The sequence below is a fragment of the Crocodylus porosus genome, unplaced genomic scaffold, assembly GCF_001723895.1.
Source record: "Crocodylus porosus isolate Cpor-Errol unplaced genomic scaffold, CroPor_comp1, whole genome shotgun sequence".
NCBI classification, from domain to species: domain Eukaryota; kingdom Metazoa; phylum Chordata; order Crocodylia; family Crocodylidae; genus Crocodylus; species Crocodylus porosus.
Window position 1 is genome coordinate 43,999,325 of NW_017728948.1, and position 18,924 is coordinate 44,018,248.

Sequence of the window (18,924 nt, forward strand, 5' to 3'; positions counted from 1 at the left end):
ATGGGGAGAAGGAGGCTGGCATGCGGCCGGAAGACGGCCCCATGGTCAACTCTGCAACTGCGGCGAGGGATGAGGGGGGGAGCGTGGGGCTTCCACGTGGAGGCCACTGCCACTTACCTGGACGGCGGTGACAGCTGCTGCCTACAAAACCTCCTGCTGCCGCTGTGGAGCCATGCCTGGAGCTGTGCGGCTGGCTGCCGGGCAGCAGGAGCAGCATGGTGGTAGCTGGGCAGCACGCAGTCATCCCCACCACCACCCTGCACTGTGGTGCATCACTGCCGCCAGCCGCACAGTTCCACAGCAGCACCGGGATGTTTTGTAGGCAGCGGCAGTCACCGCTGGCATGCGAGGCTGCTGCTGCTTACCTGTGGGTGGCTGCTGCTGCGTACAAAACCTCCCGGTGCTGCTGTGGAACTGTGCGGCCAGTGACAGTGGCTCAGGGTGGTAGTGGCCGGGTGGCATGCAGCCATTCCCATCCCCACCACTACCCACACCACACCACTGCCACTGGCTGCACAGCTCTGGGCATGGCTCGGCAGCAGCAGCAGGAGATTCTGTAGGCAGCAGCCATCACAGTCCTCCAGGTAAGTGGCAGTGGCAGCCAAGTGCGAGCCCACGTCCCCATCCCTCGCCGTGGCTGCTGCTGCGCCGGCCACAGAGCTGTGCTCCGGCCACATGCCAGTGTCCCTCTCCCCCTTCCCTGGACAGGCGCTGGGCGGCATGTGTGTGGCCTGCACATGGTGGGCACCACTACACTGCGCCCCGCATCACTTGCCTGCAGAGCCCCACTGCAGAGAGGCACCCTTGCCCTTACCCCCTGGCCCAGCTCCCAGCTGTGGTGTGCCTGCCCAAAGCCCCATTTACCTCCATGCTCTGGGGGCAAAGGGTGAGTGTGAGCCTGAGCCCGGCCTTGGCTGCCTCAGAGGCTCAGGCCCACCCTCTCCCTGCCCCTCTGGCCAGGGCTGGGGATTTCCCGCCCTTTCTGCAATCAGCTCTTGCAGGCTGGAGCTGTGCCAGCTTGCAAGAGCTCTTTGCAAAAGCGAAGAATCCACGGATTTCTCTGCCAAAAAGGGAAATTCGCATTTTCTCTGATAAAAACAGAGAATCCGTGGTTTTCTCCGTTTTTCCATGGGAAACAAAAAACCCCTAGTGATGACAAGTTCCCAGGTAGGGAAGAGGCTATCTGAATTTTGTTACCCAAAATAATCATGCTTACCCAAGAATATTTGGAATTCTTATTTTGAAATTCTCGTATTATAAAAAAAAAATCAGAATTCACTGTAGTCCTTTGACAACTTGGATCATTTTCTTAGTTGGAGATTTGTATTTATTTAACCTAAAAATTGTATCTAAAATCAACTTAATGAAGTACTTCACTTGCTTTCTTTCTTAAAACTTTTAAAATGTGTTGCAACCATATATGAAATACTAAGGTTTGGTTCTATGAACTTTCTTTTAGGGATTTTGTAGATACCTTGAAAAGAACTTCAGTGATCTAAATAAAAGAGGCATAGTAATTGGCTTTGATGCTCGTGCCCATCCTTCCAGTGGAGGAAGCAGCAAGAGGTATAGCTAATAATATGTAGAAATGGTGATTATTTTACATGTGTCCATATGCATTACAATGTCATCAGTGCTTCAACAGCATTTCGAAAATCTGTGAAGTAAATTGTTATGTGTGTGTGATTCAGTGTTTGTGTGCCATCCATCACAAGATATGTTTTTAATAGATTTGCTTTGCTTTGCTTTGCTTTGCTTTGCTTTTCAATGTTGGTAACAAAGTACAAATGTAAGCCTGGTCTGTACAACAAATCTGATCCAGGTTTAAAAAACAAAATAAAATAAAACCAACAACCTGGCAGATGATATACTCAAGTTGTGATTAACCAGAGGCTTAAAGTGTAATCTGGCCACTCATTTAGGTAATTAATGGCACACCAAAAAGTGAAACCAGCCACAAAATTATTGTTCAAATTCTTTTAATGAATATATTTCTAAGTAATGTTACTTGTCGTTTAGGTTTGCAAGGCTTGCTGCAGCAACTTTTATCAGTCAGGGAATTCCAGTATATCTCTTCTCCAAAATAACACCAACTCCTTTTGTGGTAAGTTTTTTTTAATATTGTTTTAATAATACCCCTTTTTTCCTACAACATAGACATTATCAAATATTAAAAATGAAGACATCTGATTTGTAAGCTTACTGGTCTGTTAGCCTTGGGCATAACTAAACCAAAGCAGATAAGTATTTCTTTCCCCATTTACTGAGTAAAAACCTTATGAAGTGCAGTGATATCCAGGGATCCTGGTTTAAAAGAATCTCAAATTCTCTGATTAAAAAAACCCCAAATCCATGATTAAAATAAAAGGCCGTGTGTGCGTGTGTATGTAATTGCCTGTCAAGAATGATGGGGAGCGGCAGGGGAAGGGGGCTGGGATGGAGTGCCGCCACCTAATGCCTCATGCTGCCACTGTTCTGCCTCTTGCAGGGAGCGGGGTGAGGGAGGGAGCACCTCGGCTCCCCCACCCTCTGTCCAGTCCTCGACCCAGCTTCAGAATCATGACGGCAGTCCCCCACACTTGGAGGATTCTGATTGGCTGTTTCCATCAGCCAATCAGAGTGCAAACAAAGTGTGACAGACAGACAGATGTAGGCTTATATTTAAAAAATATGTATGTATGTATCAATTTTCTTGATATATTTATAGTTTTAAAGCAGTTTGGAAGCCTACCAGTGCCTCAGTCACTAATCAAATAAATTCTAAATACATATAAATGTTGGTATTTCATTTTGGATTTTTTTATCATGGAAAATTAGAGCTCCCCCTGCCCCCTTAGTTCACAGAATGTAGGTCCAGGCTCTTCACAGCCCCTCCAACCCTGCTGGTACCCCTCAATCCCCACCCCCCCAGAGCCCCCGGCCCTGCTGGTTCCCCTCGCTCCCCAGCTCTGCCAGAGGCTTCCCCCAGCTGCCAGGACTGTGGGCCATGGACACAGGTCCGCAGCCCTCTGCCCTCCACAGCTACACCTGAGCCCTGGCTGCTGCCCACACGAGGTGGCAGTTGCTGCAACAGAGCAGAGCCCAGCTTCTTCCCCCACCCCCACTGCCTGCTGGCTGCCTGCTGCAGGCTTGAGTGGAGAGTGGGGCCGGCTCCCCGCCACTATGTACTTGCAGTGAAGCAGGGGGGAACCTGTTACCCCCAGATCTGTGCGTGGGGCGGGGGTGGGCTGCCTGCTGTGGGCTCAGGCTCCCTGCCCTACTGCCCTTGCCTGAGGCCTCTGCAGCCCAGCAGGTGCAACACAGTGTGGCAGGGCAGAGTGGGACTGCATGGGAAAGCTACTTGTCACTGAGAGCTCCATGCTGCCCTGGTGAGGCGTCCCCTGCCTGCGCAGCAGCAACAAGGGGCACAATCCTGTGCCGTTGCTCTAGCTGCTGCCATGCAGGCAGGGGATGCCTCACTTGGGCAGTGCAGAACTTGAAGTGGCAAGCAGCTTCCCCACAGAGCCCTGCTCTGCCCTGCAGCATCTGGTGTGGGGCTGTGTGGGGAAGCAGGGAAATGGTTGTGGCAGGGGGGGAAAGGGTCAGCGTGTGAGCGTGAGGAGTGCAGTGACAGCCTTGCAGGAGCGCAGGGTCCGCACCAGCGGGAACCAGAACGGGGTGGCAGGAGCGTGGGGTCTGGGCTGCCAGGGGCTCTATGAAGCTGGAGCTGGCACTGGCCCCACAGCACAGACCCTGCGCTCCCGCCCAGCTGTCACTGCACTCCGCATACTCACTCACTACCTCTTCTCCCCACTTGCCACAGCCATTTCCCTGCCCGCGGGCCGGCCTCTCCACCACTATATTGTTCCCAGCTGCAGCACTGGGACCGCAGGAGCTGGCCCGGCCAGCCCTGAAGACTGGGGCCATCACCCACAGTCCTCCCCTCCCCCCACTTCCAAATTCCTAGCCCTGTTCTGTAATAAGATGGAAATGTTCTGTTTCCTAGAAAACTAGCATTATTCTTAAAATAATTCTCTTAATGGGAGCAAAAAGTTCACAACGGTGTTCCAAACTAGAGGATTCTGTTGTATTCTAGATCCTGGCTGGCTCTTGTTCTAAATAAACTTTATTTGGATGACACTGTGAAATTAATTGGCTATACCCAACGGAAATTTTCAGCAGAAAAGTAATTTTTCACACACACACAGTGTTTTTCTTCGTTTTCATCATTTTGGTGTGTTTTGGTTCAGATTTAGTCTTTGAAAAAACATGCATTCCTTGAATTTGAACTATTATATTGCATATATGTTGTACTGAATATCCCTGTAATTAAGCAGTTGGGCCAATAAAGTTGTAGCTTAAGATCAGTGAGAATAAAAAAATATATTATAGTTTTGAAAACTTGATTTCTCTTAACAAAATGCATTGTTACTGCAATGCCTGCTGATACAGAAATTAGCAGCACTAATTTCTGTATTGTGCATTCATATTGTCCGCATGCACATTCAGTCTTAAATAGCTACATTGAAAACTTTTCTAGTGATGTAAATTTTGTTCGCAAATTTAAGATTTGGTTTAGGAGACTGAAAGTAATCAAGCCTATATGTATTTGATGTTGTGTTATAAGGGATACAGTTGCTATTTGAATAGAGATTGGGTGTCTTGTGAGTGTCTTAGTGTTTCATTTCAAAATAATTATCTTCTACTTTTTCACAGCCGTACACAATAACTCACCTAAAACTTTGTGCTGGAATCATGATTACTGCTTCCCATAACCCAAAGCAAGACAACGGCTACAAGGTATTGCTGTATATGTTAAATATTCTATTTTAACTCCAATTTACTCTATTGCTTTTGATAGGAGCACAACATTTATGTGAGTTTAGTTATGCCTCAGATTGAGGGGCTGGTACATGAATTCTTTATGTTCCTTTCAGCCCTACATTTTTAAGATTTCTGTAGTAGTAGCACTCTGTGTTAAAATGCTCTAGAGTCGTTAGTTTAATATTTTAATATAATATTTTATTCATAGTGCGGTGGGTGGGAGATGAATCATATCCCCATATTATAAAAACTGAACCAGAAGTTAAGTGCCTTATCCATGATAACATAACGAATTATTGGTTACATATTCCCAGCTCTGTGTAAATGCCTATATAACTTGTCTCACTGCTCTGAAACATTAACTTTTTTTTTTTAATAACTTTCTTATAATAATATGCTGCTGGTTCATAGAAATAAGGATTTTTCTTTAGTAGCCTGCCCTGTGTTTAAATTAATATTCCATTGTTTGGGATGAACTAAGTAGTGTGAAGGCCAAGGCCTCTTGATGACCTTGCAGTTAAAATGTATCACCTTTGCTACAAAAGATTTTCCCTCTGATCCCTTCCCCCCCTTTCCCCCTCCATTTGTCTCATGCATAATAGTTGTACAGAAAATAGAGGAAAGTAAATAAAAACTGTGTACAAGTATTAACCATCTGGCTATCAAAACATCTGAAATTTGGTTTTACCACTGAATGAGATGAGGTGATTTTGTTTACCTTTTATTTTTTTTTTTTATTCTTTCCTTTATTGTGGGTACTTAAATACATACTGTGACACCCTCAGAGAAACATAACTTTGGAAAAAATCGGCATCCAAAGTGTATTACTCCATGTAATTTTAATTTGTATTAGTTTTAGTCATCCATAAGTTGTAGTATGGGTATTTAGTATATTTGATGTTCAGAGTAATGCCTGTTTATCTTGTATACATTTAGGTTTACTGGGAAAATGGTGCACAGATAATATCTCCTCATGACAAAGGAATCTCTGAAGCAATTGAAGAGAACCAAGAGCCATGGCCTGAGGCTTGGAATGATAGTTTGATAGAGAACAACTCACTACATCATGATCCTTATGCTACTATAAAAAAAGACTACTTTAAAGATATACAGAAGCTGTGTTTTCACAGGTGAACTAGAGATAAGAGATAAATGTCATGAAAGTTCTTGGTGACAAACATCTATTTTTAACATGATTTAAACAAAGAATATTACATTAAAAAAAGCATGGCCCCAAGGACCAAAACTTTTAACTACAGTTGGTAAACTTATTGTTACCCATTTTGCTACAAACTGGTACCCTGATATACTAGAAAGCCAGCAATGTCTTAAAAATTATATTTTGTAATGTACCTATTTGCATGTTCCTAGTACATTCCAAGTAATGTAATAACAGGGGAAATGGGGAAGAAAATGACTTTAGAACGAGTAGCATTTTAGATGTGGCTTCCTCCTAAGTCAGGAATATTGTACTTTAATACCTGTATCTGAATACCTAAGTCAGGGATTCTGCATCCCATCCATGTGTTACACGCACGTTTTTTTTCCTTTCTCCTTGGTCTGTGCTGCTAATCAAACAGCATGCAAATACATTAATTTCACTATTTATTTGATTTTAGGAATATAAACAAGGAAACAAATCTGAAATTTGTTCATACTTCCGTGCATGGCGTAGGCCATGAATTTGTGCAGTTAGCCTTTGAGGCGTTTGGCTTCAAACCTCCATTTGCTGTTCCAGAACAGAAGGAACCTGATCCAGAATTTCCAACAGTAAAATATCCAAATCCTGAAGAGGGTAAAGGTGTTCTGGTAAAACAAGTTTTTTTGGAATATTTACAGTCTATATTAAAATTCTTTATTAAAAAAAATGCTTGAAGTAAACTTAGCTTTAGAAACTATTCCAAATATATTGGGGGGGTTTAATTTGCATATCTGTACACACTTCTTGATGGGCTAAAAATGTCATTTCAATTAGATTGTTTTTAGCTCTTTAGCTAGAATGCAGCATATCTGTGCAGAGATTAAAATAGAATTATATTCCCTTAAAAAAAAAAAAAGAAAAGGTAAGGAAAAAAAGGGGGAACCTGGGAGATTATTTTAGATGTCAAATTATGATGGAAGTACGACATAAAAACAGCCCATACGTTCAAAGTTTTTTTGAGTGTTTTTTTTCAAATACAACAAGACTTCATTAACAGTTGTTAAATACTTAAAATACAGGGGTGGCTTATACCAACTGCAGCTTGTTTAGTGTTGTACTGTGAAGGCTCACTGAGTAATTTGACTTGTCTGAGTAATCCTGCTGAACTTGATGGAAATAATCGATTGATGCAAAGCTAACTGGATCTAGGCCCCTGATGTAGAAAGAGAAGAAAGATTTAATTGTCATTTAGTCTCTGATTTCATTGTATGTTACCCATTTAAACTCCTTCAATACTGACGTGTTCTTGAATTGGTTTCAGAATCATTATCTTTAACTTTGTGCTGTTGTGAGTTTGAGCGAGTTTGAGCGAACATAAAATAGGACTGTTATTGATTTATAAGAAAGTGAGAATGTGTTTATGTGTATTAACTCTCCTGGTATTGTCCTTTACCATTGTCTTCAGACATTGTCTTTTGCTTTGGCTGAAAAAGAAGGGGCTAAAATCATTTTAGCAAATGATCCAGATGCTGATCGACTTGCTGTGGCAGAGAAACAAGAAAGGTATGTAATAAATACTCTGGTTGGAACACAACTAAAACGCTGGACTTTAGAGCATGTATAGATTCAGGGTGGTCCTATGTCCTGTGTTATTCAGGAAGAGTTTTAAATCCTGTAATAAAATGTGCACAGCCAGATTTTCATACTATTTATCTTCTGTTGCAGAATCAGGGTCATAAGATACAAACACTTTTTGGAAAGGGGGACCGCTCATGTGCTATGAGATTTACAGGACATGTGTCTCGCTGGCTCATTATTCAGTCATCCCTCTGAGTCATTTGATCATCCAGATCACTTGTGATAAGGGCATTACCATATGACATTTGACAATTTGAGGTGCAGACAGAAGTGACAGTTTGTGCCACAAAATGCAGTCTGAAGCCGTGACCAAACACAAATGCACAGCTGCAGGCTGCTTAAAAAATGACCAGTTGGGTGAAAAACTAAACCTCGTCTAATCAAGTATCAAACTAAGTCTTTTCTCTTTAAGTGCTACTCGGGGAATCTGTGTACACTTCTGTCCAAAGTTTTAGTTGTCATGCCCCTGGTCAGCCACAGGGAGGAGGTAGAGAGACTCAGTGGCTTGTCAATTTTCAGACCTGAAATTGACAAACCTGGCATTGCCAGGGAGCTCTGGCGTGGTGAGCTGCGCTAGCTGCCTGTGTCACAGGGCACGGTGGACATTGCATTGTGGAGGGGTGGCAGGTAGTTGGACTCTGCCAAGTCCGAATCTCTGCCCAGTTCCACACTACCTTCTCTCTGCCCCTTTTCTGGGGGGCAGGGATTCAGGGACTCAGCTCCCTGGGCTGGGATGTGGGGTAGGGAGGGGGTTTTATGATCTGGGCACTGTCTGGGGGCATAGTACCCAGCCTGGGCTGCCAGCTCTGGCCCATGCTGCCTGGTGCCTGTCTTTGAGAGCTTCAGGGCACAGCCTCCTGAAGCCTCATCAATTTCAGCAGTCATTTTCAGGTGCCAGCAGGCCAGCCATTGTTAAACTGAAGTGGGGTGGGGGACTTGGCTGTTGGAGGCCTTTCCAGCGCCCAGCCTAGGTTCTGCACCCCCTGGGACCTCAGCCTGGAGAGCCAGCCCATGCCTGTGCCCCCTCTAGCTGGTACCTCAAGCCCTTGCCATGCTGCTGCTTGGTATGGGGGGTGGATTGCTGTTGCTGCTGCTTGCTGATAGCCCAGTTGGCTGCAAGCTGGCACCTGGAGCCCTGGCTGGCTTACAGTGCAGGCGGTATCACCCCTTGCTGCCTGGACTTGCTCTTTGCATGGAGGGACAAGCCCACATGGAAAGGATCCACTTGTTTGTCTGGTTTTGATAACACTAAATTTTAGAGCTTTGTATAAAGCTATGAAACTTACAGTATTATTGCTAAAGTCTGTCTGCAGCCTTGGAGTCAGTTGTAGACCTCATCCAGCAACATCACCTATAGATTTATCAATTCACATTCACTTAACCTGATGTAAGGTATATTCTGCTTTAAACCACAAATCTGTATTAGAAAATGTTTCTGTTGCTGTAGCCTGTGACACAGACACATGACCTAACATAACAAAGATATAATTCTTGTATTATTTGTGGCAACCCTAACTCCTGAGAGACACTATGGTATTTACTTGATTCTAAGATGAGGTTTTTCTAGCTCTCCTGTCCTCTCCCCCGTGGTAAAGCTTTTCATCTTAGAATCACAAATGAAGGTGATGTGGGGGCAGGTGGCTGCCGTGGCTTGGGTTCCAGCTTCTACCTAGTGTCAGGGCTGTAGCCACAGCTGCTGCCTGTGTCCTCACACCCCATCCACTGCCTCTGCATCCTGCTGTCTTCTTCCCACAACCTTCTCTTCCCATTTCCCCACATCCTCTGCTCCCCCACTTGCCTCCCCTCCCACTTTATTGTTGCTCTGTTCCAGCAGGCTCTATGCACACTGCAACCTGGGCCCTGAGCGTGGCCCCAGCCCACCACCATAGCAGCAAGATGCAGTCCACATAGTAGTTGTGGGGGCTGGGCTGGGCTGGGCTGAGACCATGCTCAGTGCTGCGGGCTGGAATAGGGACAGAGCCTGCAGCACTGAGTATAGTGGAGTGGAGAGGGGAGAGGCAGGCACAAGCAGGAGTCAAGCTGCTTAATCTCCCCACAGTATCTGCCTCCCCACTGCCTGCCCCCCTGCAGTGGTGGAGGGGATGAATTAAAGATGACCTTCTAATAATTAGATTCTATACATGGAAAATTATAACATTTATAAAGTTTCCACATAGAGAATCTAATTATTGGGGGGGTTGTTTTAAATCCAGGGTTGTCTTAGATTCAAGTGGATATGGTACTTAACATGTCTCATCCATGCATACTGAGGTTAGAAAGAGGTGTGAGCTTCCATCGCTTCCCAGGGAAACAGAGGCATGCTGAGCTAAAGAGAGCACAAAATCCCTCAACATGCTCGTCAAAAGAACCAAGGTCGTCTCCATTCCCAGAGCAGGTCCACAGGTTCCAACTTTGTGGACCCAGGAGAGAATTTTCTATCTAGGAAGAACAGTTTCATTGGAAAACTTTCCACTGTGTCCTTTAAAGACTGTTGGCTGAGCCTGATATGCTTCTGATACGTTTTTTTCATCTGTCACATTGTCATAGGTGTTGCAATGCCACATTTTTCTTCTGAAGTATGATTATTTTAGCAGAACAAGTACAGGCAACTCTTGCTTAATGCTGTTTCACTTAGCACTATTTCACTATAAGGCTTATTTTACATTGATACCCAATTCCACTTAGTGCTCAGCAAGTTTCGTTGTAATGCTCACAGGCATCGTACAGCTGGCAGAAGGTTTCACTTAATGTTATTCCGCTTAACGCTCAGTTTTTCAGGAACCAATTAACAGCGCTAAGTGGGGGTTGCCTGTATTAAAGCTCTAAGTCAGAAATACATTTCAGTCAAGAACAGAATTTGAAAGCCTGTTGGCATACCAGCAAAAAGAAAATATAAAAAGCAAGTGTATATGAGCTAGAGATGGGGTGCAGAGAAATTAAAAACCCTCCAACTTTACTTAGCATCAAGGGAAAGAAAAGCTTATGAAGTTGTGATAGTTACCTCAGTCAGAATGTCAAATGTACCTTGAGACTGTTTTTTTTAATGTGTTCAATAATATATTAAATATAAAGGTAATATACTTTAATACTTCTGATTTGTATTTAGGAAGTCTGGCTTTGACATTCTATATTTAGTTTCTTCTTGAGCAACACATTTACAATTCAGAAGTTTTGTCTAAATTGAGCACATATTATTTGCATTCTCTCTTGTGTTCCTTTGTCTCAACTAGTTACTTGGCTAGCCATTGTTCTTTCAAACTTCTGTAACTCCTGCTGAAATTGTTTGTACACTAACTGGAATGATAGACTTTTTTCTATAGTATCTGTACTTCTTCCTTGACAGAAACTCCTATTAAAGCGAAAGTAGTCTATCAGCTGCTATTATGCTAAACTTGCTGCACATAATTTTGTGCCTTTTGGCATCAATAGATACAAGAGACTGAGTCTACTCTTTCACAACAGGTACTGTGTATAGAGGTCTTGATGTCTGTCAGCATTAGTAATGTCTTTTGTTTCCATTCACAACTGGATTTTTTAACTTCTTTTGCTGTTCCTTTGCTCTTCTTTCCCTTCATAATGTTGTTTTATTCTCCTGTAGATTTTGGCCCCCTTGATCCAGTTGGTATTTGTTCTTATGTATGAGACTGGTTTCATTCTTTCTTTCTTAATGGACTCATCCCCTGATGAGGAGATTAAGTGAATAGTATTACTCAATTTCATTGAATCCACTCAAAGCCTGATTAACTACCTTGTGTTTTCTCAAGTCATGGTTAGTGTTTGTAATATGTGACTACTAAGCTTTTTTATCAACATATTCAGGAGATGCTTTAAAAATGTTTGCATTTTAAGTTCAAAATACCCATATTTAATTTCCCTTAATCTTTAGCATTTTTAATATCAGAGATGCTCAATGATATGTTGCAGCTCTGAATAGGATCTTAAGTCACTGGAAATTAAGGAAAAGAATTTGCTTTCTCATTATAGTGAGTTTTAAAAAAATGAAAAGGCAATAGATACCTGATTTTTTTTCCAATGAGAGTTAAAAACCAAACTGCCAATTCTCCTTTGACAACCAAATGGGAAAACTAGATGGCTTCCCTGTTTATTTGCTAATTTCTTTGTATGCAAGAATTGTTAGGCCTTCTATTGTTGGTGTCCCTTCTCCCCCGCCCCGGTTACTATGATTATATTGTCTTTATTTTCAGTGGTGAGTGGAAAGTGTTTTCTGGCAATGAGACAGGAGCTCTTTTAGGCTGGTGGATCTTCACTTGTTGGAAAAATCAGAAACAGGATCCAAGTGCCATTAAAGATGTATACATGTTGTCCAGTACTGTTTCTTCCAAAATCCTAAGAGCTATTGCACTGAAGGAGGGCTTTCACTTTGAGGTAAACTGTTGTGTAAAATCCCATGTTTTTTCACTGTGCTCCTTTGTAGTAGATCTCACTTCAGCCTTTTTGGGTTACTGCTGTAGGAAACTTTGACCGGGTTCAAATGGATGGGAAATCGAGCCAAGCAACTTATGGACCAGGGGAAAATTGTTTTGTTTGCTTTTGAAGAGGCAATAGGTAAGTCATTACTGTGCGCTGGAGCTATTTATACTATTAGAAAGTAACGGGTAGGTCTACTATAAAACCCAAAGTGTCTATGAAATGTAAGGCTGGAAGAAACCTCCTGTGTTATTCAGTCCAGTCCCCTGCTATTTTAGGCACCATGGGCATCTTTACATGTGCTCCAGGTTTGCAGTGGGGAGGCGGGGAGGCTTGCTTTAATTAGAGCAGCTCTTGAGCTTGCTTTAATTTATTGTGGCTCTAATTAAAGCACCTGTAGCATCTCCTATTCAGTTTCCTGTACTTCAAAATGGTGGCAGGTCACTTTAACTAAAGCTTGTCAAACGAGCTGTAGTTAAAGTGCTCCCACCACCATTTGCAGCATGGGGGTGCTGAATACATGCGATGCCGAGGCTACTGGAACGTGCTAATTAGCATGCAGACTCGGTTATTTGACACGTGTATAGGTTACCCATGTCTCATAAACCGTTTTGTAAACTAATCAAGCTCCACTTTAGAGTTAGCTTTTTTTGCCCCCCAACTATTTCCACTGAAGGTCTTCGATAGTTGGGAATCTTTTGATTTCCAACCTCAAGTTAATTGCAAGTGGCTTATACCAATTGTCCTAACCTCAAGTTAATTGTGAGTGGCTTAGATCAATTGTCCTTTTGCTAACATTATCCTTTACCTTATACGGCTTTCCTTCCCACTTCCTCCCTCTTCGATATTTACTCTCTTGAAGTATATGTATAAGTACTTAGGTTCTCTCTCAGCCATTGTTATAGTCCCTCCCTATGAATGTTCAGTATTACCATTTTCGCAAAGTTTTTGCTACTTGGCATTTAAAGAGCTGACCCATGGTAGACTGAACTTTTTGGACATTGACAACAGAATTATTAGGTAAGTTCCAGTTGCAGACTCCATATGAGCCAGAGAAACACCAACGTGACTTTTAAATTTCAGATTGGTTTCTGTGGGTGGCACTTCTAAAATTAACCAACTATTTGTGAGTGAGAAGACGTGTTATTTGGTACGCAGATATGCAGCCTCATGATACCTCTTTTCCCAAATTGCTTTTTTGGAGTAGTCCAGTACACCAGAATCAGTTATGTATGGCTATTTTAGAAGGCTTTTGCATGACTGCTGCTGTGGGAGGAATCGGGTTTAGGACAAAACTCTGTGTTTGAGTTTCTTACTGTGAGTTGTGTGTATATGCTTTTACATTTACATGTAGAAAGTGCCTTTCACAAAAGAATCTGAAAGTGCTTTGTGGAATGTATTGCACTGAAATATCTGCAATGCTAGGAGTAATTTTATCCTTTAATACAGAAAAAAACACCTAAACAATAGTAACAGAATGCTGGATTTACCATAATCCTTTTTTATTAATGGTTTTCAAAATCCAAGGATGTGAAAATACTTTGGTTTTATTTGTAAAACCTTTTGCAGTGTGACACTTTATTCCTTCGCTTTTTATTTTAGATTGATTTTTTTTTCTCTTTGTATATTTAATTTAATTTTGGTACAAAGCTCTACTCATGTTTAAATTCTTTTGTTTAGGATATATGTGTAGCCCTGCTGTCTTGGACAAAGATGGTGTTAGTGCTGCTGTTATAGCTGCAGAGATGTCTAGTTTTCTTGCAACCAAGAACTTGTCTTTGGCTCAACAGCTTAAAGCTGTCTATGAACAGTAAGTTTAATATCCTTCTCTAATTATCAGATTTTCTTCATTCTAAGTACTTTATCAAATAATACCCATTAGCAAATTATTGGTATACTTTAGAATCAGAGTAGTATTTAAACAATTGTTATTATCTACTAAAAAGTTGTCAGCCCTAGGAAAAGTAAAACACTCATTCACCACGTACCTTCCAAGAGTAAATACTCTTAATTGCCTCAAATTACTGTTCAGTTTGAGGCTTTGCAAGGCAAGCTATACAGCCATTTCACTAATGCTGCTATTACCACATGTGCCTTGTGACCAAGGAAATACTGATATTCTGGATGTAACATCTCTAGTCCTGTAGGTGGCATGAGGTGTAGCTTCCCATCCAGCATCCAGTTTCTTTGGTTGTATTAGAAATTATATAAAAACTGTGGATTAATGGCATTTTGGACTGATCATTCTGAAGAATCATAGTAAGAAGCATCTTGCATTGTAAGACCTGAGTTAGAAATTGGGTACCTAGAAAGAAGGTACATAGAAAGAAGTTCACAAATGTTTCATGCTGTAAGAAGAACCATTGATTACTGAGTGATTATAGGTATGAAATGTAGCATGTTCTCTCTATTTCAACAGAAGTCCTCCCTGTAGGGTTTAGGATGTAGACCCATGCTCTTAATCTGCCTTAAATCACGCTAATATGCATTAAATATGCACGTGTAGATGCCCTGGTCTGTTACAGCCAGACTTGGAAATCAAATCATGTCCATCTAAAATTACTTCTGGAGTATACAATGAAAGCTTTAGCTGCAGAAAACTTCCAACCTTTTTAGTTTAAACCTAAATGAGCTGTGATTCCATCTCAAGCTCTGGGAAAAGAGACATTTTAAGACATCCTGGAAGTCACTTACAGATTTTTTTCAGGAGGAGATAGAAAGGAAGGTTGCTTTAGAAATTAATTAGCCAATTTGGAGAAAGTGCCGGATTGATGATCATGTTAGCCTGGCACGCAACCAGTAGTTCTGGTTATTTAGATTAATCCTCAGTTATGTTGCATGTTCTGCCCAGTGTATAATCTGATTTATTTTGCAAGATGGTATCTGGGCTCTGTATTACTACATCTAGCAACCCTAATAAAATGTGTTGAACTCATCCAGTCTCATGGGCCTGCTGTGGAATCTGTGTCGCACACAGTGCTGCTCCAGCTGGTTTGGGACCTACACTGCAAGTGTTGCTTGCAGGTACCAGATGCTGTTCGGGTCCCAGACCAGCTGAGGCAGGTGTTGTGTGTAGCAGTCTGGCTAGAGCAGGTGGTGCTTGTGGTGCAGCTACTGCTCCAGCCAGTCTGGGATCTGCACTATGCACCCCTGGCTGGATTGCAGTATATGCAGTGCCAGTTCCAAGTTATCTGGGATGTGCCACAGATGCCTGCACCCTGTGTGTGGCGTGCATCTAGGGCCCTGACCCCAGGGCTGGTCCAGAGTACACTCTGCCTCATGTGGGTGTGAGTCTGCTCAGACCCAAGGGCAATACTGGGGCTGGATGATGGGGCTCCGTGGGCCCTATCTGCCCCACAAGCCACATGTTTGATACCACTGACCTAGATGATAGCTGAAAAATATCAACTAAAAGAAGCAATACAGTTGAAGATTAAAATCTCCCTCACAACAGGAAAGCTTCAACTGCATTTGCTTTTAAGGTTTGGTGGAAGAGCTTTTTCTGTTAGTGCATCAGAGAACCCTGTATCTTCCTTGACAACGCTCACTTCAGCAATACCAACCTGCATTCTAGTTCTGAAACAATCTGGGCTGTCAATTTCTTAAGCATCCATATAACAGTAATACCTGCCTATCACCGTTCAGTAAGTGATGATTGGGCAGGTTGTGTTTTCCTATCCTAGAATGGCTAGTTTTTTTGTGGGCTTTAATCAAGTCTTGTTTTTTTTCTTTCCTATGTTTGAAAGATCATTTTTTCCTTTCTTATTATAAAAATTGTATTTGCACAGCAATTAAAATAAAGGTGTGGGAGATGGGAGTTGATGTTAAACCAAGTCAGTTTTAGTTTTTTGTTTTTTAAATGTAAGTGGAAAAATGTACGCTACAGTTCAGGTGACTGTGAGGATCAGTTATTCTTATATTACTACATCTTTTATATACACAAAAGTAGAATAGTGCCTGCTGTATGTACTCTGTTTAAGTATGTTATATGATCTATTTGCTTATGTTTTGCCGTAATAGGTATGGATTCCATATTACTAAAGCTTCATATTTTATCTGCCATGATCCTAAGACTATTGAAGAACTGTTTGAGAATCTGAGGAATCATGATGGAAAGAAGAACACTTACCCAAAATCTTGTGGTAGATTTAAAGTTTCTGGAGTAAGAGATCTAACTACTGGACATGATAGCAGCCAACCTGATCAAAAGGCTGTGAGTATTGTTTCACTTCAGTACACCTTAAATTAGGAGGCAAGAATTCAAAACTACCATTTAAGTAATACACTTTGGGCCAGAATGAGATCTTGTCTCATTTGTGCAACATAACAGGGTTTGAGCTGGAAAGAAGACGAAACTTGTGGGAACTGTAGTACTACAAGTACCTTTTGCTTTTAACTCATTAGTGAAGGGATTTTCAGCATTGGCATTGATACAGGAAATGTAGACTATACCTAACTTGCATTTAAGTTAGGTCTAAGGGCATATTCGAATCATGATTCTATAGGTGTTTACTTTTTTTGCATACAACATGCACCTTTTCCTTCCAAACTGGGTATTTCTTCACTGGATAGGAAGCAAGCCTGGAGATGCTGTGCATGCCATGCAGCTGCCAAGAAGGCTGCTGCTTGTGTCTGGCTGTTAGCTGAGCAATGTAGCTTGTGCCTAAAGCAGCAAGTGAGCTGCTCATAGTATCTTGATGAGGCTATATAGGGAGCTACTTAGAGTACAGAACAAATGTTCTTGGGGCTGCCCTTGGAAGTGTGTGGGGCCTAACCTTGTGTGACAAACTAAATCCTCCTGGGAACATAGAGTGTCCAGGAAGCGTTGCATCCCAGGAAACAGTTTGGGTGAGGCAGTAGGCAGCAGCAACTTCCTGTCACTCCAGGCCTATATCCTGGGATACCAACTTTCCTGGGTACTCTGTATTCCCAGGAGAACTTACCCTAGGTCACACAATCAGTCATGACGCTGGAAAAATCCTTTTTTCTACACTCTGCCTTCCAAAAACAGATTTTATTTGGGGGTGTATTCTATGTGAGAAAATGTGGTATTTCTTTTTATTTCTGGAGCATATGCATATCACATGGCTTTTTATGTACACTGACAAAATTTGTGTTAGACTTCTAGATACGTTATCTAGGGGTGATGCATAGGCCAGAACATATCTTCAGCTTGGGTTTTGAAAATGAAGTAAAGATTGTGATCCCAATGCAATCACTGCACAAGAGAGAAAGACAACATAGTTTGTTTTTTCCATCAGAAATTAATTCTGTATATCCACTAACAAATCTTTAACATGTGATTCTCTATTATGTGTCTATTTCTAGATTCTCCCTACCAGTAAGAGTAGCCAAATGATAACATTTACTTTTGCTAATGGAGGAGTAGCTACTATGAGGACCAGTGGGACAGAACCAAAAATCAAATACTATGCTGAACTTTGTGCACCTCCTGGAAACAGGTAAGATTTGCTTTTAGGATTAAATGCTAGTTATTTATAGGCCTCTGTCATTAAATACAATGAGTTAATTCAATTTTAATAATTATATTACTTTGTAAAAAATGGATCCTAAATTATATTTCTGTACAGTTTTTGGCATGTTCTTGCTCTCAAGGAAGTTTCACTGATGTCTTTGTTGATTTCATTAGGGAAAAGATGGGGCCTTCACCTTGATATTATTTTTTAAAAATTAAAATAATTTAAAAAAATCCTTAAAATTTAACTTCCTTAATTTTTTTATCCTTGCTGTTTCAAACTAGCTGATAGTATCAAAAAATGAAATGTTTTATATTTCTGTTATTACTTATTCCCTTAACTCATGTAGGTTTTAAAACTCATATAATAAAACAGAAGCATAATTTGGTATCAGTCCATTCATTTGGCAGTAGGATGCATTTGGTCCACTTTCAGAAATGTATGAATGAGAAAAGTGTCCTGTTCTCCCCTCCTCTCCTTCCAGTCACCCCACAAAGAACTTGTTTTATGATATTCTAGGTCTTTTGGGGTCCTCCATTGCAGACTTTAGTGTTATCTTCCTTCTGATCTCCAACCAAAGACACTAGTCCAAACTAGTAAAGTTACATGGTTGTACTGGGTTGCTATTTGTTTAGCCTTTATATATGTTAGTAACTGTCAATATGTACAGTATACACACGTACATCAGTAGGAGCACACTCTTCACAGAACAGCCACTCTCTTTCAGGCATCATTATTCTTGTACTCAAGGGAAACCTACCAAACACCTTTAAAGAAGTAGGCTTGGGAGCATAATTTCATAAACTGGCTGGAAACTAGGAACCAAAGATTGAATATCAATATTGATTTATGACATACTACCATCTACCTGATCCCTGAAATTCTTCCTACACTCCTCCCTTTTGATAAGTCTTGATCTCCCAGTAATTAAGGTTCTTTTCTTCTGCTAACTACCTAGGAATTTCTCCCGCCTCCAATTTCATAGCCCTATCCACTATTCTTAACAGTTACTGTCTAATTTCCTCCTCGGACTTAAGGAAGAATGACACATTCAAAAGCTTGTCTAACTTTATTTGGACTATGTAGTTGGTCCAGTAAAAAATACTACCCCAAAAAATCCTTGCCTCTAGCATAATTCCTGAATCTGAATCGTCAGGGCTACAACATCACTCTAACACTGCAGTAACTTCTACCTGCTTTGTCCATATATTTTATTTTTCTGTGAGCTTTTCATTGCTTGTAAATATATCAGTACAGTAAATACAACCATTACCATCAAACTAGAAATTTAAATTCCCACACACACCAAATTTTCAAAAGGGTAGGAGGAGGGATGTGCAGCTGTGACAACCAGCATACATGGTATTTTGCTCCTACGTTGCCTAGTCAAACTTAATCCAAGCTGGCAGTAACAAATTGGAACCTTAGGATAGAAAG

The 18,924-nt window shown here is 41.6% G+C and overlaps 1 protein-coding gene across 1 annotated transcript in view; it reads left to right on the forward strand.

The window, feature by feature from the left end:
* Positions 1-18,924, forward strand: part of PGM2 (phosphoglucomutase 2) — a 34,732-nt gene that overhangs the window by 11,614 nt on the left and 4,194 nt on the right. The window contains exons 3-13 of the mRNA XM_019553004.1: positions 1,460-1,566; positions 2,020-2,104; positions 4,696-4,779; positions 5,740-5,933; positions 6,423-6,612; positions 7,410-7,507; positions 11,788-11,968; positions 12,055-12,148; positions 13,691-13,820; positions 16,031-16,223; positions 17,339-17,472. Of these exons, the coding sequence (XP_019408549.1) occupies positions 1,460-1,566; positions 2,020-2,104; positions 4,696-4,779; positions 5,740-5,933; positions 6,423-6,612; positions 7,410-7,507; positions 11,788-11,968; positions 12,055-12,148; positions 13,691-13,820; positions 16,031-16,223; positions 17,339-17,472 (1,490 nt within the window). The remainder of the gene's footprint in view (positions 1-1,459; positions 1,567-2,019; positions 2,105-4,695; positions 4,780-5,739; positions 5,934-6,422; positions 6,613-7,409; positions 7,508-11,787; positions 11,969-12,054; positions 12,149-13,690; positions 13,821-16,030; positions 16,224-17,338; positions 17,473-18,924) is intronic.